Source organism: Monodelphis domestica, chromosome 5 (assembly GCF_027887165.1).
Source record: "Monodelphis domestica isolate mMonDom1 chromosome 5, mMonDom1.pri, whole genome shotgun sequence".
Taxonomy (NCBI): domain Eukaryota; kingdom Metazoa; phylum Chordata; class Mammalia; order Didelphimorphia; family Didelphidae; genus Monodelphis; species Monodelphis domestica.
In genome coordinates, this window is record NC_077231.1 from 269,488,135 (window position 1) to 269,512,892 (window position 24,758).

Here is a 24,758-nt window from a genome sequence, read left to right on the forward strand (position 1 = left end):
GACTAGAGAGTATGGGAATAAATGGAGCTTTCCTTAAAATGATGAGTAGTATCAATCTAAAACCATCAGCAAGCATTAACCCACAAGGGAAACAAGCTAGAAGCTTTCCCATTAAGAACAGAGGTGAAACAAGGATGTCCATTATTACCACTATTTTTCAATGTTATACTAGACATCCTTCACTTCCTGACTGTTCTCTACCCCACAAGAAGTAGCAAACAAGCCTGATATTTCACACAGAAAAATGATAAAGATGAAGAAAGATGAGAATAATCAATGATGGAAGGACATTTAGGAAAACATGGGCACACTGATGCATCCTTGGTGGAATTGTAAATTGGCCTAAAAACTTGGAATCATGCCAAGTAAGTGTTTAAAATGTTGATACCAGAAATTCTGCTGCTAGACATATGCCCCAAGGAAGTTAAAGGGAAAAAAGAAAGACAGTATAGACCCCAGAATATTTATATCATCATTTCTTTATAGTAGCAAAGAACTGGAAATAAAGTTGATGCCCTTCAAATGACCAGGAAAATATCTACAATTTAAATGGAAAAAAATAACAACAAAACAATTGTAACTGAATCTGCTTAAAATTTTTAATGATCGAATGTGGTCCCAAAGAAGAGATATGAGTTGATATCCTTGCCTGCTTCTTTGCAGAGGTGGGGAGGGAGAGTCATGAGTATGTAACATGGCTTATTAAAGTTATAAGTTTTTGATATATTAATTTTGTTGTACTTTAGGGAAGAAAAAGGAGGGGATAAATGGGAAATATAGATGATGTAAAAATAAAATATATCAATACAAATGCATGTTGTGGTTTTTTTTTTAAAGGAATATTCAGTGTTCTTCCCAGCAGCCTGTTAGACTTAGGAATGCACCGTCTGCTAAATACTCTTCTTAGTTTATCCTAAAAGAAAAAAGAAACCTATAGAAAGTGGGAAAGTATATTTTGAAACAAGAGGAAAAATGGCTTATTTCAGCCTCATTTCTACCATTTGGACTACCATCTATGTGAGGGGGCAAATAAGCCCTCCCCAAAAGCTGGTCTTTTGATGGGATGCAGGAGGCCACATAAACATGAACTCCTTTTAAAGAAACTAAACTCCCTGCCTCATTCCTCTGCCATTACTGCCCTTGTACAGAGCCCTCATTGGAACAGCAGTTTCATTCTTCTGGGCCCTTCCAGAAGGACTGGAAGGAACTGCTCAGACAAAGGAGGCATTGTAGATTCAAGTGACACTCTTTTTTCAAGAGCATTCTCATGGTTTTTTTGTTCTCATCTATCAGCACATACTAGCTGAATTGCACTTCCTATCTCTCATTAAACCAGTAGCAGGATCTTCCAGGAAATTCAAGGATACAGAAATGGTCCTTTATTAATACAGAGGCAGCATCTTATAGGAGGAAGAACATTAGATTCAGTCGAGGATTTGAGTTCAGACTTATCCCTTTGGGGATGTCAGTTCACCTCTGGATTTTAGTTTTCCCATCCATAAATGAACTCTAAAAAGTCCAAGATGGTTTTATGGTTTCTGCCCCAAAGGAGTGAAATCATGAAGTTTGGAATCTTGTTTGACCCTGTCCACTTACAGAAATGCTCTCAGTAGTTGTCTTTGTCTTCCATTTGTCAATTCATTTGAACTTACTATATCATTAACTTGAAGTCCCTCTACTAGCTGGCTCTATGACCCTTCCTGATGAGTCTTATCTCCCTGTGTACCTCTTAGCTGTGGCCAAACATCCATTCGGTCTTCCTCCTTTGTATGATTTCATCCAATCAATCTGCTTAACTTCTGTAAATTAGCTGATATTAAGACAATGAGGATATGGGAATATTAATTAAAGGCAGAGGTTTGGGATCACAGGGCACAGATAAAGGCAGGATGGATAAAACACAAGGTGGGACAGCTGGCAATTTGGATGCCAGAGAACAGGATGAAGACACTGGCTGCTTGGAGAATAGGGGCAGATATAACTGGAGGATAGAGAAGAATGACAAAGCAGGGATAGACAGGAACTGAAGGAAGACCACCCTCACCTCCTTTAATTGTGGGTTGCCTAGTTTCTTGTCCTTTGAGTATCTCTGCCCATTTGTTTTTAGTGAAGGTTGTTATGAATGGAATAGCTAAGCCCAGAGAACCAAAGTGCCCACTTAGCCTTCCTTATCTCTTCTGAATTATCTTTCCTCTTGTCAGCAAATAATTAAGAATAGACAAATCTCCTAATATATTCCAGCTTCAAAAAATTGGAATAGAGAATAAAATCTATTTCTTTGGGGATGTTTTGTTTATATAATTCTCTTTCTGGGGATATGTATGTACATATCTTTGTGCCCACATATACATATGCACCTCAACACACATATATCCAAGAATCAGAAAATCAGACCTCTTTTTCTGTCTTGACATTCCTGTGGAAAAGACTAAAGTTTATAAAAAGTAATGAGAGAGAGAGAGAGAGAGAGAGAGAGAGAGAGAGAGAGAGAGAAAGAAATCTGCTCTATAGTTCTATTCCCTCACTTAATTTAATTTGGGAAAGGAATATCTGTACTCCCACCATTTATGCTGATAAAATAGTCCCCAAAAAGTTGGTTTACATTTCTTTGTTTTTTAATCCTTACTTTATGTCTTTCTTGGTCACCCTAAGACAGAAGGGCAAGGGTTGTGCAAATGGAGTCAAGTGACTTGCCCAGGGTCAAACAAGAAAGCATATATTTCTCAGACTGTCAATTTACGTTTCTGAAGCAGAGGGAATGCCTTTAAAAGCATAGAATTATGTTTAAAATTCTTCCATTAAGGATTTTTTAAAAAAATGATAATAATAGTCTAGTAGACTTGAAGCTTCAAGACTGCTTGGGATTAGGACCTGGGAGTTGATGCTAATACAAACACACTAAGGAATGGGCAGCAACTGCTTAAATGGATTGTTTAATTGAGACTGTTTCTTTCTGTAATCCATTTCAGGTCTATGGTGGCCCTGATTTTCATTCTCCTAGAGTGGCTCAGTTGTGTTCTTCCAGATCAAGAGATAACCCACTACGGGTGTCAAGCACTGGAAATTCAGTGGCAATCAGATTCAAGACTGACAACAGCATAAATGGGAGGGGTTTTAACGCCTCATGGCAAGAAATCCCTGGAGGTAAGTTTATCAAAATTAAAAAATCTCAGTTAAGTATCTTCACTAAAGTACCTAGGAAAGGCATAATTAGTAAAGCTTATTAATAGTTATTGGAAAAAAGTATACTACCTCCCACCTTCCCCTTCCTCACCCTCACCCTCAAATCCAGAAGCAACCTATTCAACTTGTCTAGTGCAGAGTTCAGAATCTCACCAGATCTTCATCTTGGACTAGAAATTGAACCTCTATGCACTGGTTCTGGTCCAAACACTAGAAATAAAAATTCATTCATTCATTAATGAACCCACTGTTCTTTGCCTTGGTCAGAACCTGCCTGGACCATCAATATCTTGCGGGCACCGACAAACCACAGGGCACCAGGGAGAGGGCATCCAGGAAGGTGAAGAGAGAATAGATGGAAAGTAATCTGAAAGAGGAAGGCACTATCCACTGGGAGACTGAGAAGGGCTTCTTGCACAAAGAGGAGGTTTGAAGCAGTTAGGTAATCCAAGTGGAAGTAAGGAGAGAGAACCAGTTTGATGGGACCATTAGGGCAAAAATGTGGAAAGAAGAAATGAGTTATCATGGGAGAGGAAAAGTGAGTAGGTTGGTAAAGCTTGATTGTAAAATGTGTGTAAGCATACATGCATAACTATCAGAAGACCAAGCGGTAGGTGAGCTTCCAAAGAGAAGATGAGCTGTGAGGTAAAGGAAGGTAACATGTAGCTGGTGCCATTTGAGTTCGAGTATGGAACCAGGCATGGAAGGCTCATTTCCTTTTGAAGTCAGTGTATTAGAGCCAATCAAAATGGTTTGGAACCTCTAAATTATCCATATTCATGGAGGAAGAATAATTAGTATTATGAGATTTTATGTTATTAAAGAATAATGAAGAAATGTTTCATTAAAAGTAGTTTTTACTTCGATCAGAGAATGTATTTCACTGGAAATTTTTCCCTTCAGGCTTTAAGTCATTTTAGATCTTTATTTTCCTGTTCTTGCAAAGGTTCAATTGAGTGGGAAATAATTCACATAATTCACTTCATTGGATATTCAATAAAATAACATTTTAAAGAGATCCTATAATTGGCAAGGAGATGAGGCATATTTATCTAGAACTATGATGAAAAGTGTAGAAATTTCTATATGGGATATTCTTCTCATTGATTTCTTGGATTTAATTTCTATAGGTTGTGGAGGAATTTTCCAGGCTTCCAGTGGAGAAATCCATTCTCCAAACTACCCCAATTCTTACAGGAGCAACACAGATTGTACCTGGGTTATTCGGGTGGACAGAAACTATCATGTTCTCTTAAACTTCACTGACGTTGACTTTGAACCTCAAGATGCATGTATTACTGTAAGTGTCAGATGTTCTAGACTTTATTTCTAACAAATCCTCATACTAACGCTAACAAATGGACTGATTTCTTCCACATACTCAGTGCATTCATTTGTTTGTTCTAATGGGAAAATGAAAGGCATTGGCTGAGGACCATTTACATTATATATTTTTTTACTTTTTAGATTTTTCTTCACCATTTGAAATCTGCTCTCTAAAAATTAAAGAAAAAAAAACTGTCTATTCCTAGTTTTTCTTGCTTTTACAGTCCCCAAATCTAAGACTGAGGGATTATTTCTACCAAGGTTTCCATCATTTCCACCCCAACTACAAAATTCTTCCCTGTTGGTGAGAATCAGATCCAGAACATAAGTTTCCTTATTGGTTCCTTTACCTTTTGGATGAGGAATGGAAATGGAAAGTTATCCAGGAGAGAGAGAGAAAGGGGGGGGGGGAGGAAGGAAGAGAGATGGGGGGGGGGGAAGGAAGAGACAGACAGACAGACAGACAGACAGACAGAAATGGAGAAAAAGGCATTTATTAAATGCCTACTGTGACCAGGTACTCTGCTAAGCTCTTTACAAAGATTATCTCATTTTGTCCTTAATTTTGAAAGGTAGATGCTATTATGATCCCCCATTTTTCAGTTGAGGAAACTGAGGCTTAGGTCAAATAGCATGCCCATGGTTACACAAATAATAAGTGAAACTGAATTTGAACTCATTTCTTTTTGCCTCCAGGCTCATCTTTTTATCCTTCATGTACCATTGAACTGTCAATATTTTGGAGACACAAAGAGAAATAAGTCTTATGAGAATGAAAAAAATTATCTGAGAATATAATGGGGGGGAGCAGCTGGATGGTTTGGTGGATTAAGAGCCAGGCCTATAGATGAGAAGTCCTGGGTTCAAATCAGGATTTAGACCCTTCCTACCTGTGTGACCTTGGGAAAATCACTTAACCTTCATTGCCTAGCCTTTACCACCCTTCTGCCTTAAAATCAATGAGGATGACTTGCACTAGAAAACCAGAAAAAACATAGTTTGTAAGGAGTTGATGCCCCAGATAGATAAAGGATAGTAAGAAGGTAGGTACCAAAATGCCCTTGATGAGATCAAGTGACCATGTCCAGGGAGCGACATCCTGCATCCTGAAAAGACTGGTGGATGTAACTGTTGAGCCCCTGGCAAGACTATCTGAAAGGTGATGGAGAACAGAAGAGAACCTACTTCTAGAACTGAAGGAAGGGAAATGCCATACAAATTTTCCCCCGAAGGGGAAGAAAATGGAACCTAAAAACTTACATTCAAGTCCATTTGGCTCTGCTTCCTCTTCTAAGTGAGGATTTGTAACAATCCTGCCAGACTGAGACACTGGTCTATTTTAATAAGATGTTCTTTAAAAGGGATCACTGTAAATTGGCTTGAGTTCAGACAACATTTCCCCATAATTGGAGCTATCCAAAGATGCCACAGTTGGCCTCAAGAGGTCATGGGTTATGCCTCCCTGAAGGCCTTCAAGTGAAAGCTTGACCACATATACCAACGGCATAATGTGGCTTGAACTTAATGGACTCAGAGGCCCTTTCAGAGATTCTGTGGTTCTGTGAAGATTTGATTATTGAAGAAAGCCAACATAAACCATTATGAATCTATAAGCCATTGTCTTGAATTATTTTATCATATCATTTTAAAAAACCCAAACTCTTATCTTGTATCTTAGAATCAATATGGTGTATCAGTTTTAGGATAGAAGAACAGTCAGGGCTAGGCAATAGAGGTAAGTGACTTGCCCAGGGTCACACAGCTAGGAAGTGTCTGAGGTCAAGGACCTCCTGTCTCGTCTCACAGCCTGGATTTCATCTACTGAACCACCTAATCCATTGTATGATTTTTAACACTGTTCTACTTGAAGCCAGGTTTTGATGAGTGAAAAAGATGGTGAACGTGGATTTGAACTGGGAGCATTGTCAAGAGAAGATAATGAAATGGTGATGGCTGTATTCTAATGTGTGAATGTGGTTGCCATGTAGAAAACAGGCTTGGCTTATTTTGCTTGACCAAAGGAGAGAAATAGGCAGAAACCAAGTTAAGCTTGATGTAGGGGAGGTGAGGATGGAAAGATGAGAAGCATTTATTAGGAACATTTCAATCTGGGATGTCCATGTATAATCATGCAAAACATATTTCCATATTATTCATTTTTAAGTGAATAATTTTATAAAACCCAAATTCCCAAACACATACCAAAATAAACAAGTGATAAATCATGCTTTCACCTGCATTCCTACTCCAACAGTTCTCTCTCTGGAGGTGGATAGCATTCTTTTTGAGAAGTTCTTCAGAATTGTCCTGGATCTCAGTTTGTTGCTTCCCCTTCTAATCTTGGTTGCATTGGTTTTGTTTGTACAAAACCTTTTTAATTTAATATCATCAAAGTTATTCATTTTATATCTTGTAATGTTCTCTTTCTCTTGTTTGGTCATACATTCTTCCTTCTCCATAGATCTTACAGGTAAACTATTCTATGTTCCCCAAATTTATTTTTAATATCACTCTTTATATTTAAGTCATTTACCCACTTTGACCTTATCTTGGTCTAGGGTGTGAAATATTGATCTAAATCTAATTTTTGCCATACAGTTTTCCACTTTGCCCAGCAGTTTTTGTCAACTAGTGAATTCTTACCTCCAAAGCTGGCATCTTTGGGTTTATCAAACACTAGATTCATGCCTGAATTCTTGCAATAACCTGTTGGTGGGTCTTCTGGCCACAAGACTCTCCCTACTGAAGTTATCCTTCCTCCAGCTTCCAAAGTGCCTTTCCTAAAGAACAGCCACTGTCATTCCCCCCTCTATCTACCCAACTCCGGTGGCTCCCTAATACTTTCAGGATGGCATTTTAAATCCTCTCTCTGGCATTCAAAGCCCTTCATTACCCATCCCAATCATGAGCTCTCCAGTCTTCTTACTTCTTTCTCAAACACACCATTGTCCTCCCTTTCTATTTCTCGAACTGGACAATGGTCCCACAGCTCCAGGTATTTTCTCTGGCTGTCCCCCAGACCTGGAACATTCTCTCCCTCCATCTCTGCCTCTTGCAGCCCTGTCTTCCTTCCAATCCCCCCTACTCTAGGAAGACTTCCCTGATTCGCCTTCACACCTTCCTTCCTTGATTACTTCCTCTTTCTCTTGTCTGTATTTTATTGTTAGCAGGCTATGCGATCTCCACTCTATATCATGCACTCTTCCAGGGCAGAGAATGCCTCTTCTGTAGCCTCGGTGCTTAGTTGTACATTGTAGGTACTTAATAAATTCTGATTGACTTGAAGAGGCAGGTGAGGACACACCAAAGACAAACTTACCTACTCCATGATTTCATAAAGGCGGATGGACCTGGAGAGGGTATCCTGCCAAGACTTTTTATTGAGTTCTGAGTTATTGCTCCCCTGTGCTCATGGGTTGGGTCTTTTCTTCATGTATAAAGCTTAGGAACAGACCCCAAGAAAGCTTTTGTGTTGACTCTCCTGGCTCTGTCGGGAGCCTGGCTTCCAGGCACAGCTACTTTATTCTCTGGCTAGCCAGAAAGGGAGAAAGCTAGACATGGAGACGCTCCTCATCCCTACAGAGCCAGATGGACCCATTTCTAACTGGATGGGAAAAGGCCCGAGCTGAGGCTTCTGGATGTGAAACACCTAATAAAGTCCAATGATTTTCACAATATTTATGTAATCGGCTGTAGATGAAGCCAATCATTCATTTTGGGGACCTTCGAGCGACTTGTTTGGTCCTGTTGCCTAGACAGTTGATGTGAGATTCTTTAGTAACATCCATCATAGTCAAACACCAGTAAAAGCTGCCAATTTTTTTTGAATGCAGCTCATTTGAGCTGCTCATTATTAATAGTAAATAAGTCCCAAATGTCAATTTTTTTTTAAATTAAGCCAGTTTGGATAGTTGGGAATGAAAACACAAGATCATTGACAAGTGACTTGACACTAGTGGTATTTCTTTAGCTGAGGACAGTTAGTCACGTTATTGTTTACATTTTATAAACAGGTAAACTGAGTCACAGAAAATTGTGACTACTAGGATCCACAATCAGTTAATATTAAAACCCAGAAATTGAGTTTGTTTGTTTGTTTCTCTTTTAACTCTACCTTCCATCTTAGAATCAATACTGTATTGATTCCAAAGCAGAAAAATGGTAACAACTAAGCAATGGGGGTTAAATGACTTGCCCAGGGTTATACAACTAGAAAGTGTCTAAATCCAGCTTTGAACCCATAACCTTCCTTCTTTAGGCCTGACTCTCAATCCACTGAGTCAACTAGTTTCCCCTAATTGAATTACTTTCAATCTCGAATCCTGAAATAGAATCAATCATATTTCAAATGATCAATTCATTTAACCTTTTTAAGCATCAGTTTTCTCACCTATAAAATAGAAAAAATACATGTAATAACAATATTCAGGATGGTTGATTAATTTAATAATCAGAATTATAAAATTTTATAATAATTTAATAATGATAATGATAATAAAATTTAGTTTTTATTGCTTGAAGTTTTGAAAAATGCTTTACATATGTAATCTTATTTGGTCTTCACAATAACCCTGTGAGGTAGTGCTACTTTAAAATGGGGAAACTGAGGCAGAAGTATAAGCAACTTGCCAGAGTCAAACAACTAGGAAATATTTGAATCAAGATGAAAACTCTTATCTTCCTGACTCAAGTTCAGCTCTTTATCCACTGTATCATAAACATAATTATTATTTCTATGAAGAAATAATAATGATAATTGGTATATTACTTGAAGGTTTGAAATATAATTTGCATATACTATCCCATTTGACCATCTAGTTGACATAGTGAATAGAGTGTTGGGTTTGGAGTTAAGGAAGACCTAAGTTCAAATTCTACCTCTGACACTAGCCATTGACCTTAACCAAATTGCTTAGCTTTTCTCAGCCTCAGTATTCTTATTTGTAAAATGGGTATATTAATAGAACCTACAAGAGAACCACAGCATTCTCTTTGCTCAGCACAAAATGGAACATCTGCCTTGTGTCAAATTAGGGGAAAATAAAGAGAGAACGAGGAAAAACTGGAGCACATGACACATCCCACCTCTCCCCCTTGTTGAGGCTTCATTGGAAGAAAGCAGACACTGGTAGAAACAGAAACCCTCCCAAAGATGCTGAGACCTTGCTCTTTTAATGATGTTGACTCAGTCTTTATCCTTTAACCAGAACCTAGATACCATGAGCAACTACATTCAGAATCTCGTATAAATTGCAACAATTTCAGGAGGAATTCATGACTTTTCACTCCAATATTCATTATTTGCTTTACCCATAAGAGGTCCTTAGTAAATGTTTGTTGAATTGGATGTTTATTGAACCCCAAGTTCTTGTAAATACTCCTCCTCCTCTGCACATTCTCAATGTTTTTCCTCCTTTACTTCCATGAGTTTTAAAGCAACTCTGGGTCAGAAGATGGGCTTGACCATGGCACTCAAAATGGTGGGAGCCACAGTCAGGACGAACCCTGAGAGCAGGGTGTAGGGAGAGAGGAGTGAGCCAGCAAAGAGTCCACATCAGGAACGTTAAGACCTGGAAACTGGTACTAGGAGGGCCAGTAGAGCTCTCTCAGCTCCCCCAGGGCAGAATTGAGGCTAAGATCCCTGGCTGGACAACCTCAGTTTATTTGTTGATTTGAGAGATTATGCTGTCTGTGGCACATTCCACTGAAGCAAACATGCTGGGAATCTCTTGTGTTCTCAGTCCAATGGAATTTGGGAAGGCATTAGGTAATTTGAAATCTATAGGAGTCCAGTTTACAGGTTTGCCTTAAATCGAACTAAATGATATTTTGATGCTATTTAGGAAGTAATGCCCTAGCATGGGGTACAGGAAAATGCAAATACATTCCTGGATCTATGCTTTTCTCTTCTGCAATAGCCAAATCACCTTCTTAGTGTCTCTGTTTCCCCATTTGAAAGCAAAAAGAAATTAAATTTGCTAACTCTTTCCTTCCCTGGGTTGTATGAAATTAATGAGATGTTATACAAAGGGCTTAAAGCATAGAACCATAATATAATCCAACAGACTTAAATGGAAATGTGAAGAAAGCATTTAAAAATGGCAGAACATTGCCTAAAAGTAGGATTTAAGGCTAGAAGGGACTTTAGATCAAGGTTCTTAATTTTTGTGTCATGAATCTCTGTGGCAATCTGCTGAAGTCTTCAGACCTTTTCTCAGAATGCTCTTTTTAAATGTTTAAAATAAAATACAGTGTTACAAAGGAAACTAATTCTACCATAGGTTAAGAACCCTTGCTTTGATTCATCCCCTTCACTTTACTGATGGAGAAACTGAGTTTTTAGGAAAAAGAGTCCTGACTGGAGTCAGAGGATTTGGATTAAAAATATGCCCCGTATACAACCTATGTGACCTCACACAAATCATTCCTTTAGCCTCAGTTTCTTTATCTATAAAATCACAGAATTCAATAAGGGATCCTCTGAGGTCCCAATTCACTCTAAATTTATGACTTGTACAAGGTTTGTTTTTGGAAGAATATTAAACACAAGGCTCTAGATTAATCATGTATTATCTATATAGCTATTTTCCTTTTAAAATTTATTTGTTGCATTAAAATTCCCAGGTATCTCCGTACACATTTATACTTATGTAAACATTTATATTTGAAAAAGATATATGCATATATATGTATAAAACTATGTCCTGCTTACTTATATTTGTCAGTTCTTTCTCTGGAGGAGGACATATACAAGTTATTTTTCAAACAATATTCCTGTTGCTGTGTATAAGGTTCTTGCTATTTCACTCTTCATCATTTCATGTAGGTCTTTGAAAAAAAAACAAAAACGAAACCTGCTCATGCTCATCATTTCTTGTGGCGCAATACTAGGGTTCTTTTCTTTTTTTTTTCCCTAATCATCCTAGGGAACAAACCTAATAGTGTTTTGATGGATTCAAAGTTATACACAGTTTGCTTGTTTTTTTTTTTTTAACTCTTTGAGCATAATTCCAGATTGCCTTCCAAAATGGTAGGATCAGTTCACAGATACACCAACTGTTAATTAATGTCCCTATTTTTCCTCATCTCTTCTAATATTTGTCATTTTGCCCTTTTATCTTTTTAGCCAATCTGATGGGTGTGAGATTATACTTCAGTATATAATTCAATATAAAATTCAATGTGATTTTTATCAATTAATAAATAATGTATAATTCCCTTCCCTTTTTTGCCTAAAAGTCAGCAAGGGACTGAGTGAGGAAATAACTATTTTTGAAAATGAAATTAAGAGCAATATTCTTCAGGCATATTTCTGCTGCATGCAAAGCTCAATTCTAAGGTTTAGGTGGACAGAGTTTCCATTGATTTGAGCAAATAACAGGGTGAGAATCAGGAGGTGTTGTAATGAGGCTTCAGGTGAGTGGACTTTCTCCTCTGTAGTCTATATTAATTTTAACCTCAATGCCAAGTTATTTATATTTACCCCTCTGCAAAAAGAAACACAGTAAATAAATACGAATGAAGAAAACCAATATTCTGGGAGGGGCAATGGCAATTTCTTTTCATGCAATCTGAAACTCAGAAATAAGATCCAGTTGCCAAAAATATGATTAAAATAAAATGTGACAGAGGAAGCTGTTAACCATGTGCTTTGAGGTCTTAAGTAAGTTTGTACTAGTCTCTTTGTAAGGTGATCATGAGTCATTTAATCTTGCTGAGGTTTCAGGGAGGGGAAAAAGGAGAAGCAATGGGCAGCAGTGTCATGTCCTGCTTTAGTGCCAATGAGATTTTAATAAAAATAGCCTGAACATAAATATATTCTTTCTTTAGCATGCCTATTGGGAAATCTCAGCTTTTGTGAGTTTATAAGTAAGGTTCACTAAAAGACTGTAGTGATAGTACTAATAAATCTGATTCATAAAAAATAACAAGCATTAATATTAACTATGTTTTATAACATAATTACACATTTGCTATAATGTAATATAAACATATTATAAAATAACAAATAAAATAATATAAATATTATTTAAATTTTTTAAAATTATTTAAATTTATTTAAATTAAAAAATAAAATAATATAAAAATAAGTATATATGTATAAGAAATATATATATATATGCTTTAGCACAATTAATACTAATTTTTTAAAATTCCAGTATCTTTGAATCCTTATACTATGGTAAATGGAGTTCTCTACTTGGAGTCAGAAAGTCCTGAATTTAATTCCTCTTACACTGATCTTGGGCAAGTCTCTTAGCCCATCTGAGCCTTAGGCAATTCTCTAAGACTTTGAGTTATAGATAGATTGTTATTTGCATCAATAAATGGAGTTCCCAGTCTAGGAGTGTCTGCATTAATGAGACAACACACTTATATATCTTGATGAAGTACAACCATCTTCTTCTCTAAATTGCACTGTGAGAAATTAAATCTATACTCATGTATATTTTCTGATCTAGGGTTCATTTTATGTGTATAATAATAATACTAGTTGTTGTTACTCAGTTGTGTCCACTTTTTTGTGGCCCCATCTGGAGTTTTCTTTACAAAGATACTGGAGTAGTTTGCTCTTTTCTTCTGCAGGTCATTTTATAGATGAAAAAACCGAGACAACTAGGTTTAAATGACTTGCCCAGAGTCACATAGCTAGTATCTGAGACCAGTTTTGAACTTAAGAAGTTAAGTCTTCTTGATTCCTGACTCAAGGCTTTGTCCCCTGTGCCTCTTAGCTTCCCTTAATAATAAAAACAGCTAACATTTATATAAAACTGACTATGTGCCAGGCACTATGCTAAGCGCTTCCCGATTATTATCTCATTTTGTTCTCACAAGATTGGGAGGTAGGTGCTAGTACAAGGGAAAACTATTAATAGAAACCTTTTGGATAGTCCATCTCTGTGGTCCCAAAACCTCCAGAAGTTCATCCAGTATTCTATTTTTTTTCTGAAGGGAGAATAGTTTAAAGTTTCTCATAGTAATTGTCATAAACTTAAAATGTAATACATATTCACTGAGTTTATTGCATACTGCGTTTATAGTGAGGAAATGCTTATAAGTCTTCACAATAGTGAAACAACAGCACTAAGCTTTTAATATAGTAAGAAAATTATGGACAGGCTAGGATGAGAAGACATATATGTTAATTAAAGCAGGGTTGATTTAGTTTAGATGTTAAGTGACTGTTAAAATCTGAAATAGGAAGCCAAAAGGGTTTATCTGATTTATTTCCACGAATGTCTTTTTAAAAAAAAAGCTACTTGTCCATCTCATTTAATACCAGAATCTAACACCATGGAGGGACTTTATCAGGGATTTAGTCCAGGGACAGCCCCCTTCCAGAATCACCTTGAAGATCCTCATTGATGGGGAAATCACTTCAACCAAGACAGTCCAGTTTTCTCTTGGGCACTAAGATGCCAGTTCTGTCACTTGTTGTCCTGTTTCATTGGGCAAAAACCCCCTCAGCATCTCTGTGCCACCATTCCCTCAGCTGGGAAGGTGAGATGATTGGTACCTGCATGATGTCATTCAATGCTCCCCACAGCCTCTGTCCAGGGTCTTACAGAAAGTGAATGGTAGAGGCAGGGCTGAGAGAGGCAGCTTGGGCAGTGGAGAGGGCTCAAGATGGGGTCAGGAAGATCTGGCTTTAAATCCTAGCTTTTCCTGTTATGGGCTGGGGAGCCTGGGAAGCTGCTTGATCTTAATGTGCCATTTTTTCAATTATAAAATGAGGGCATTGGACTCAGTGACTTCCAAAGTCCCTTCAATTGTAAGTCTAAGATCCTCTCATTTGAACTCGGGGAGTATTCTGCCTCCAAATCTAGTTTTCTTTTCCCTCTATTTAAGATCCCTGCCAATTTTAGCATTCTCTGATTTATTTTTTAATTATCAGCAATATCAGCAATCCTGTCTATTTCACCAATTCTTATAAGAAGTCCACTTAAGGTGTAAGTGGTTACGCATGTGGGAGCTATGATTGTCCTTTAGGTTCTTCAAACTACCACCCCACCCTACCTGTGCCCCCTTGCTCTCCCTTCCTCTCCTCCACCCTATCTTCCTCTCTGTTTTTGTCTCTTTCTCTCTATACAGAAATATACACACATTCATATACACATATAAAAATACATCTTACTTTATATCACCCTTTCAAATATACAAATCCTTTAAAGTATGCCACCCTTGCTAGCACAAGGAAATGTTGGGAAGGCTGCCAAGGTCCCCTTTTCTAGGCCCCTTCATTCTCTCATATTTCAAGCTGCTGAGCTTCTCTTACCAGAGGCCTCTTAGTGATGACGGAGTCGAAAATGTTTAATTCATGAATATCAGCTCAAAAGAACAGATAAATGAATGCAACATTCTTCTCTCTCTCTCTCTCTCTCTCTCTCTCTCTCTCTCTCTCTCTCTCTCTCTCTCTCTCTCTCTCTCTCTCTCTCTCTCTCTCTCTCTTTCTCCTTTCCCTCCCTCCCTCTCTTTCTTCCCCCCTCTCTCTGTCTCTCTCCCTCTTCCTCTCTGTCTGTCTCTGTCTCTCTCTCTCTTCCTCTGTCTCTGTCTGTCTGTCTCTCTCTTTCTCTCTCCCTCTCTCCCTCCCTCTCTCTCCTTCTCCCTCCTCTCTATCTCTCTCCCTCTCCTCATCTCTTTATCTGTCTCTCTGTCTCTTTCCCTCTCTCTCTTCCTCCCCATCATGCCTGCAGTGCTCCCCTCCAAGGTGACAGGTTTATCAAGAGCATTTTTACTCTCTAGGAGGATGCCTATTTAAGGCATCAGTCACCCATTTGGGGAGCCTTAAGACAAGTAACAAAACAGATGATAAAAATCATTATTATTGGTTTTCAGCCTCAGTCTCACATCTGAGGAGGGAATGCGTACCCCCAGGCTTAATGAGAGGAAAAGCTTTCTCCAACCCTTTCCCTAGAATCATGGAAACCAGGGCCAACCAGCAGCTATTCCTTGACCCCTCCTGCTTTCACCCAATCCCCCTCTGCCTCCATTGCCTCTACAACACACAGTGTTGGTTTGTATGCAGTGCCTCACCAGGCAGTGGTGCCGCTCTAAGGGAAAGGCAAAGAGAAGAGGGCAGAAGGTGTGAGACGAGCTGTGAAAGCTGGCACCTGTGCTGGGAGAGGCCCTGGCTGGGGGTCACAAGAGCCTTTGTGTAAGGGATTTTGATGGAGTTGCCCTGGAGAGCCAAATATCACTAGTAGGTTGAAAGGTCAAGGGCTATCAGATTTGGGGGAGAGGATGTGAAAAAACCGAACTGTTGGACTTTTGCCTAGCCTGAATGTGGAGCCACTGATTTCTTGCAGGTCACATTCAGAGTGACCCAAGTCCAGTTCCCACTCCACTTGGATGATTTTCCTCTTCAGGACTTAGAGTCGAATCTCATGGGGACCCCAGGCAGCTATTTCTTTTGTGCTTTCTCCTTACAAACAGAACAAAACAAAAACAATTTCTTTAGTGTTTATGTCTAAAAACCAATGGCTTGAGCTATACAGAGTACCCAAATTTCTTCTACCCTGACATTTTCCTTTAAAATCACATATGTGTAAAAATGGTTCACCAGCCCAGAAACCTTTGGCCTTTGATTCTTGTAAAAGTCAGATTCTTGTCAAGTCAGAGCTTTAACTAGCATCAGGTGAATGGAACTTTGCCTCTGGGGATAAATATGATATAATACATGCTTCCACTCTGGAAGGGTGAGCTTCCCCTGCTATCAATCAATATGCCTGTGCTTTACCCTTTGTTCCACAACTGACTCAGTTTTCTAGCATTGTTGTAACCCTCTCCTGGGTTCACCTTCTTTTCCCATTCCCTTGGGAGAAAGAGCTAGACCACGTCCTCTCCTAGCAACACCCCTCCTCTAAGGGCATTTTTCCATGTGACAAAATGTATAGACATGGTCCTAGGTAAAACATGTTCTCTAACAAGTGATGATATTTCTTTAAATCTGTAATAACATCTGTGTCAATACTCTGTAGTCTCTGTCTCTTGCCCATGTATTAGGGGGAGCTATTCAGGGGAAATGGGAGGGCAAACATTTTTGTTCCAGAGAACTTCTAGGGAAACCAGTTACTTGAGGAATGTCTCAAGAAATCAGTTTATGTTCAGGTCAGAGACTTTTGATAAGAGTTGAACTAACTATCTTCTATTGATGGCCTTTTGGACTTTAAGGGCTAACTAACCCATCTCAGATGAACTGCCTGTAGTGTGAAGGAGAAAGTCCCATTCTGATTACACCTGTACTTACCCAAGTCACTGTAGATTTTATGGAGGTAGCCAGAGTTTCCAGTCCTCTCAAACAGAACACTCTGTGAGAAATTTGGCCCCAGCTAATTGTCTTTGGGCTTGCTGCAAAACTGAACAGGGAATAACCAGCACAGACTGAAATAATGGTTCATTACCTTTTCAATAGCCATCCTTAGCCTTTCTTCTCTCCTTCAACTTTGTTATTAAAGAAATGTATGATTGAAAAAGAAGATGGGCACATAGAGCTGGGGATAATCAAAGGGTAGATTATGTTCAAAAGAACTCAAAGATGGCCCCCAGAAAATTGGGTCAATCCATTATGGTGCACTTCAGGGAAGAAATGAACCAGAGCCACATGGGATGCATTATGATCTGTGTCATTGGAGGGAATGTCCAAATTGTTATTGCCATGGGACCTTAGAAGTACTGTAGTATGAATCAAAATGATTCCCATTCAGACTCATGAACTCGAGAAAACCTTGGTTATAACTAAATATCATAGACCATATTGGAAAAATCAGCTTGCCCTTTGCACAGTGAAATATCTTGGTCCTCCCCCCACAAATATATGTGGCAGCTTACTTTGTGCATAAGCAAGTAGATTGTGATTTCAAATTTGTAATCTTAACTCAGGGTTTTAGAAGCTTGTTTGCATTCATCCAGATGAATTTCTTATTTGTATTATTTACATGAAAAAGTTTATGAAACTAGCATCAAAAATCAAGGCACTCACCTTGCTCCAGGTTACATATACCTTTGATAAAATACAGTGCAGAGAGCAGCAAGGTGACTCAGTGGATAGATGCCAGGCCTGAAGATGGGAAATCCTGGATATAAATCTGCCCTCAGATACTTCCTAGCTATGTGACCCTGGGCAAGTCAATTAACCACAAGTGCCTAGCTCTTACTGTTTCTCTGCCTTGGAAGCAATATCCATTCTAAGATAGAAGGTAAGTAAGGATTATATATATATATATATATATATATATATATATATATATATATATATATAGTGCAGGAAAAGGATTAACTTAGGCAATATCATGAGGATAGTTTGGGAGATCTACCAGTCACTCATGTATGCACTTATTCATTAAGTCCAATCCCACAAATATTTTTGAGTGTGTAATTTGCAAAAAGCATTGTAAAACTAAGCAATAAAAGGACTATGAAGATGAATAAGAAATATTTGATGTCCTTATGGAGCTTATACTCTAATGGGGATGTAGAATTATAAGGGAGAAAGTGACAAGCAAAAAAGGTACACATAGATATTTTTAAATGATGATATAGAATATAACTCCCACTGAAAACCAAGCCTTAACATCCCTGTTATTCTCTGCAAGTTGTGTCCCTCTTCCTACCACTTCTCTTCTCTCTTGTTTATCATATCATGAAGAGGCTAGTAAGATCAAGATGGACTTCCAGAAAAACTGTGGTTCCAACCAAGGATCCTTCATTAATCCATCCATGCACTCAGCATCTCTAGTGTACAATATTACAACAGGTAATATTAACTGAGCTTAAAAGCAGCAAATAGCATTGATAGAGGCAGCAGTAGTTCTAATGATGACTCTAGCAATAAAGCTCCTAGAAATAACTACAGAAAATGATACCAGACCTTCTAGTAATCACAAATTAACATGGAAATATAAGAAGAAGAAAAAAATCAGTTGTGATAATTCCTTAGGGGAATATGTTTCTTTTTAACTCTGTTTTCATAAGACTGAGAGAGCTAGAGTCAGACAAAAAGATAATTTCATATAGTTTCTTTTTACAGATATTTAGCTCAACAAATTCTATCACCTATATCAGGATCCTTCAACCTTCAACACAGGGAAAGGTTCTGTAGGTGTTTTAACAGACACCATTTACTTAATGACTCAAAGACATCATTGCCCCGAGTCTTCAATGTTCTTTCTTCATTCAATAAATATCCTAGGCTGCTCGCAGTAGTCTAGTATCAGTTTGGTACCCAAGTTTTCCCAAGAGACACACAGAAAAGACCTCTCAAGAACACTGATCCTACTGAGGTGCTACTGTGCCACAGAGCAATCTCTCCTGATTTCCATTCTCTCACCTTACTCCCAAGACAATTAATCTCACAATTAAAGAATTATTGGCCAACCTCTAAAAACAGCAGCTCAGAGCCTCTGATTCTTTCTGTGTTGATCAGCTTCCCTAGATAGCCTCCCCACTAAAGAGAATCCAGTTCTCTCATTAGGAATACTGCTACTTGCTGTCCATTCAGATCAAGAGCCATGACTTCTCTAATTACAGAACACTCTACTTGACACCATTTATGGTCCACTGTTGGTGCATCTTATGTAGAAGTATTTGTGGATATTTCTGAATCTGAAAATCTGAAAACCTTTAGTGCCTGTTTCATTTCTGTAAAGGTCCATGATGGTTCAAATGCAGCGTCTGCTCGTATTGTCAACGTTTGTGGAAGACAGCAACCTGCCCCTGTCGTCTCTTCAAGAAATACCCTCTTTGTGAGATTCCAGTCTACCAGTGCCAACCAGAACAGAGGCTTCAGGGCTCGATTCATAGAAGGCAAGTCCTCCATAGATATCCTGATGCCCCTTCTGTCTTTTGTACTTACAGGTTCTCCTTTTCCTATGTGTTGTTCTTATTGCTCACGTGAAGTCTGGATGACCAAAGAGAATTGTCAAGGAGCAATCCTAACTACATTATTTGGATCACTTTAATTTAATTTGATAGTAGCACCAAAGCTGGCTTCAGATATGAGCTGTGTGACCTGGGCAAGTCAAATTAACCCTGTTTGCCTCAGTTTCTCAAAGATACTTTAGTATCTTTGGCAAGAAAACCCCAAATTGTATCATGAAGACTCAGACATGATTAAAACAATACCACAACAAAAACAAAAGAAGATTACTCCTTAGTTGCTTATGGATGGATCCTGATTAGAATTCTTTCTGGGTAGGCTGAAACAGCATTTCACATTGGAAGGATCTAGAAACAGAGAGTCTGGATTCAAATCTCAGCTCTGCACAATGAGGCATGAGAGGAGAACTTTGATGGAAAAGAAAACTAAATGTCTCTAATTTCACAAATTCATACTGTTTAGAAAATTATTTAAATAAGAAACTCAGATGTAAATTAATAGAGAAAATTGTGAAATTTAGTCCAATACTAACTTTAATGGCATGATAAAATACTCATAGTTTTATTCAGTTTTATTTCTCTAGTTTCCTGATCATAGCACATTAAAGGGAGCTAAAAGGGAGGGGGGGAGGGGGAAGATAGGACAAGGTGGGGAGGAAGTTACCCAGTAGAGGAATGCTCAGGAAGTGGTTAAAAAGTGGATGTCTTGAGAGTCAGAAAAAGAATGGGGAGAGGAAGGAAAGATGGTGGCCTGGATGCTTCCTCAACTGGAGGTTATGGCAGGACTTTTCCAATGAAACAAGGAAGTACTCAGTGTTAAAGGGATGCACTGCAGTTTAGAGGTCTCAAAAGCTGAGGGAACTTCCAGAATTAGAAGGAAATTAGGGCTTGATGGTGAAATCTGATGAATCAGACTTCACTGGAGCTAGTATGGCAAGGGATTTTTAAAAAAAAAATCTGTTAGGATGAAAGAAGGAAGATACGTAACTTAAAAAACAAAGTATATAGAGCATCTGGGTGACTCAGTGGATTGAGACACAGACCCAGAGACAGGAGTTCCTGTATTCAAATCTGGTCTCAGATACTTCCTAACTGTGAGACCCTGGGCAAGTCATTTACCCACCACTGCCTAGCCCCTTACCACTCTTCTGCCTTGGAACCAACACACTGTTTTGATTCTAAGACAGAAGGTTAGGGCTAAACAAAAAAAGTAGAGACTCCTTGAAAACTAGAATTGACCATACAATGATATGATAAAAAAATATTAGAACAAAAATTTTAAACATGAACAAATGGAAGAAAATATTAGGTATCTTCTAGAAAAACAACTTATGTGGAAACCAGGTCAAGGAAAGGTAGTTGGAGAATCATCAGAATCCCTGAAAAGCATGATAAGAAATAGATATGGACACTCTTTCAAGAAATCATAAATAAAAACCTCCCAGATCTGCTGGAACAATAGGGCAAAGTGAAAAATAGAAAGAATGCACCTATTTTCTCCTTAAAGGAACTTCAAAAGAAAAAGTCCCAGGAATGGCATAGCTAAAATTCAGAATTTTCACATCAAAGAAAAATTACCAAGAGCAGCCAGAAAAAAAGTTTTAAGTTCCAAGAAACCACAGGCAGTATCATTCAGAGACTGGTATCCTCTGTTATAAATGAGGAGATCTTGAAATACACTGGTCTATGTGGGAAAAAAAAAGATATCTTACATCAAGAATAACTTACCCTAGAAAGCTGAGAATAATTCTACAGGGGATAAGTGGATTTTTAATGGTTTAAAGGACTTCCAAGTATTCCTAAAGAAAAGACCAAAGCTGAATAAAAACTTGTACTGCAAAATCTAGAGTCAAGAGAAATCTAGAAATGTAAATTTATTTAAATTATAAATTAAGGAAATTTATTTAAGCTATAAATAAAGGAACTATAGGATCATGATGTGCTAATATTCTAACAGGAGAAGAAAGTAGTATTCCTTCAGAAACATAAGGTCTTCAAAGAATATTTAAGAAATGAAATAAACAATGGATTGGTTCTGCTCCTCTTGTTTTAGGAGGTATTTATTAAATATCAAATATATGCCAGACATAGTACAAAGTACTGGGATACAATTATAAAAAATTAAACATTAACTGCTTCCAATAAAATTATAGTGTAATGGTAGAGGTTACAAGTACATATAAAATATATAAAACATAAAAGAATTATTTTTTGCTTTATTCTTGATTGATCTAACTTATCTTCTGTTTTGAAATATTTTATTAATGTCATAACATCCTTCCATATCCTTCCTCTTCCTTCTGACTAGCACCCCATTAATAAATAATATTTTAAAGACAAATAAAGAAAATAAAGAAAAAACTAATCAGAATAGTTGATCAATATATTAAAAAGTCTGAAAATATGTGGAGTTTACTACTCTACTCCCCTTCCTTACTTTCCAGCTTTTTCTCATGTGCTATATTCCCAGATTAGATTGTAAATTCCTTGAGGACACAGGAACTATTTTTCTTATTTTTATTCCTGGCACTTAGCTCAATGGCCGGCACATAGTAAATGCTTAATAAATGGCTATAGACTTTAATTAAAAACTTATGATCCACCCACCTCTTTAATAAGCGGGAATGAGATCTCATATTTCTTCTTTTGATGCTTTATAATTTTGTAAAACTTCCTTTTGGTTTTGTGTGGTTGTTCTTTTCATTTACATGGATGTAATCATTATGTATATTACTTTCTTGCTCTGTCTACCTATTTTATTCTTCATTAATTCACATTGAGAATTTCCATGTAGTCATGGCATTTATTGTCTTGTAGCATAGTGGTTTTTTTTTTGTTATATTAATGTGACACAATTTGTTTAGCCATTCCCATTTCAATGGGTATCTACTTTGTTTCCAATTCTTTGCTACCAAAAAAAGTGCTACTATAATTATTTAGTATATTCTTACTATCAGTGATCTACTTGGCATATAAGTCCAATGATGGAATCTTTTGATCATAGAGTATGGACATTTTAGTCACTTTATTTGCATAATTCCAAATCTCTTTCCAAAATGATTGTACTGATTCACAATTTTACCAACAATGCACCAGTGGGCCTATTTTTTCCACACGCCCTTTAACATTGATTACCCCGTCTTTTGTCATTTCTGCCATTGTGCATGGTATAGGGTGAAATCTTAGAGCTATTTTAATCTTATTATTCATCATTTGGACCATTCTTTTATATAATTATTGACAGTACAGGATCTTTTTTTTAATGAAGTAATTTCTAGTTACAGAGAACATTTAATACAATGGGAAATACACACATGCTTAATAAGTAAATAAAAAATTATTTAATAATAAAAATATATAAAATAATAATTATTATATAAATAAATAATAAAATGATAATAAACCTATATGTATAATAATCTAAATTATTATATATAATTTATATAAATAAAATAAGTATAAATATGCAATGTACTTAGATATAAGAAGGAGGTTGTTGCTAGACATTAAGGGGACATAAAATGCTTTCTGCATAAGATAGGGCTTGAGTGATGGCTAAAAGAAAGAGAAGAACTATGTAGGATGGAGCTAAGGAGGAGTTGTATTCCTGGCATGAGGCATGACTATGTAAATAGAGACAAGGGATAGAATGTCATGTGTGAGAACAGAGCCAGTAATATCCATTGAGGCTAGAAAGGTGTTTTGGGGCCACATTGTATAGGGCTTTTAAAGCTAAATTACAGAAGTTCATATTTTACCGCAGAGGCAAAAGGAAAGCATTGGGGTTGATTAAGAAGGACAATCATTTGTCAAATCTGGGTTTATGAAAATTATTTTGGCAACAGCATGTGGGATGAACTGGAGAACTGAGATACTTAAGACAGGAAGGCCAATTAGGAAGCTGATAAAATAATCTAGAAATAATAAATCAAGAGGTGATGAGGGCCAGAACTCAGGTAGTTGTGTGAGTGTAGGGATGGTGACAGATGCAAGAGCTGTTGTGAAGATAGAAACAGCAATATTTAGTAACTGAATGAGTGCATAGAGTGAGGAGAGCAAAATAATACCAAGGTCATGAATGTGGAGCCTGAAAGATTGTGATGCCTGTGAGAGAAAGAGGGAAGTCCAGAAGAAGAAGGGTTTTTGTTGTTCTTGTTCTTGTTTAGGGGAGATGGAAGATATTCAGTTTGGGACATGTACAATTTAATATGTCTCTGAGACATCCAGTTTGAAATGTCCAGTGGGAAGAGACACAAGAGTAGATTGGGGCTCTGTGTGTGCATACATGTACATATATGCATTTAAAACAGAAGTAGATTACTGAATATTGATATCTATATGTCAGGAGTGGAATACCAGTTAAAAACCACTGGTACTGATCTCATTCCTTCTACTTCCATCTTTGTAAAGAGAGAGAGAGAGAGAGAGAGAGAGAGAGAGAGAGAGAGAGAGAGAGAGAGAGAGAGAGAGAGAGAGAGAGAGAGCATAGTGCTAAGAAATTAAACAATTTAAGAAATTATGAGAGAGAGGATTTCTCAATTTAGAAATAGTAACTATGAGTGTGAATAAGCTAAACTTACCCATAAAACAGAAGAGCATGGTAGATGTATTAGAAAGTAGAATCCAAAAATTTCTTGTATTCAAGAAATATATTTGAAGCCTAAAGATTCATACTGTCCAAATAGAAGGGTAAAGAAGAATTTATTATGCTTCAGATGAATTTCAAAAATGGGAATTGTAATCATGAAGACAAAATATGGCATATGAATGTAAAAGATTAATACTGTAATATAAGAAATTAGAGAAGAGATGATTTTGTAGAATCTTGGGAAGACTTTACTTAACTGATTCAGACAAGGTGATAGAAACAAAAGAATAATTTTTATATAATGACAATATTGTTTAAAAAAACTTTTAAATACTTAAGAATTTTGATCAAAGCAATGACCAGCCATGTCTCTAAAGAACCTTTGATGAAAGATGCCATCTATCTTCTGACAGAAAAGTGATGTGTTTAAGGAGCAAAAATACATGCATTTCCAAAATGGACACATTGTAGATTTTTGTTTGACTGTGCTTCACTTGACTAATTGTTACAGTTAAAAAAATTTTAATGGGAGCAGCAATGGTAATACAAAAAAGAAAAACGAGGGGAAGACCCCTTAAATATTCTTTTAAGTACACAGAAGACAACAGATAAAAGTTTAGAAGGAAGCACAGACAAGTAAGATAGCTTTCAAAGTAAAATGTTGTGTTTATTATGCACTTAAAAAATCAAACCCTGTATATTAGAGATTCATGGCTTCATTTGCAATTTTCTTTTTATGCTTTTATGTTTTTCCCCTATGCAAGGAGCTCTAGAACAAAAATTAGGG

The 24,758-nt window shown here is 37.2% G+C and overlaps 1 protein-coding gene across 1 annotated transcript in view; it reads left to right on the top strand.

Annotated features, from left to right (window-relative positions):
* Positions 1-24,758, top strand: part of CUBN (cubilin) — a 299,720-nt gene that overhangs the window by 152,156 nt on the left and 122,806 nt on the right. Inside the window, exons 30-32 of the mRNA XM_001377343.4 lie at positions 2,970-3,144; positions 4,314-4,483; positions 19,155-19,311. Of these exons, the coding sequence (XP_001377380.2) occupies positions 2,970-3,144; positions 4,314-4,483; positions 19,155-19,311 (502 nt within the window). The remainder of the gene's footprint in view (positions 1-2,969; positions 3,145-4,313; positions 4,484-19,154; positions 19,312-24,758) is intronic.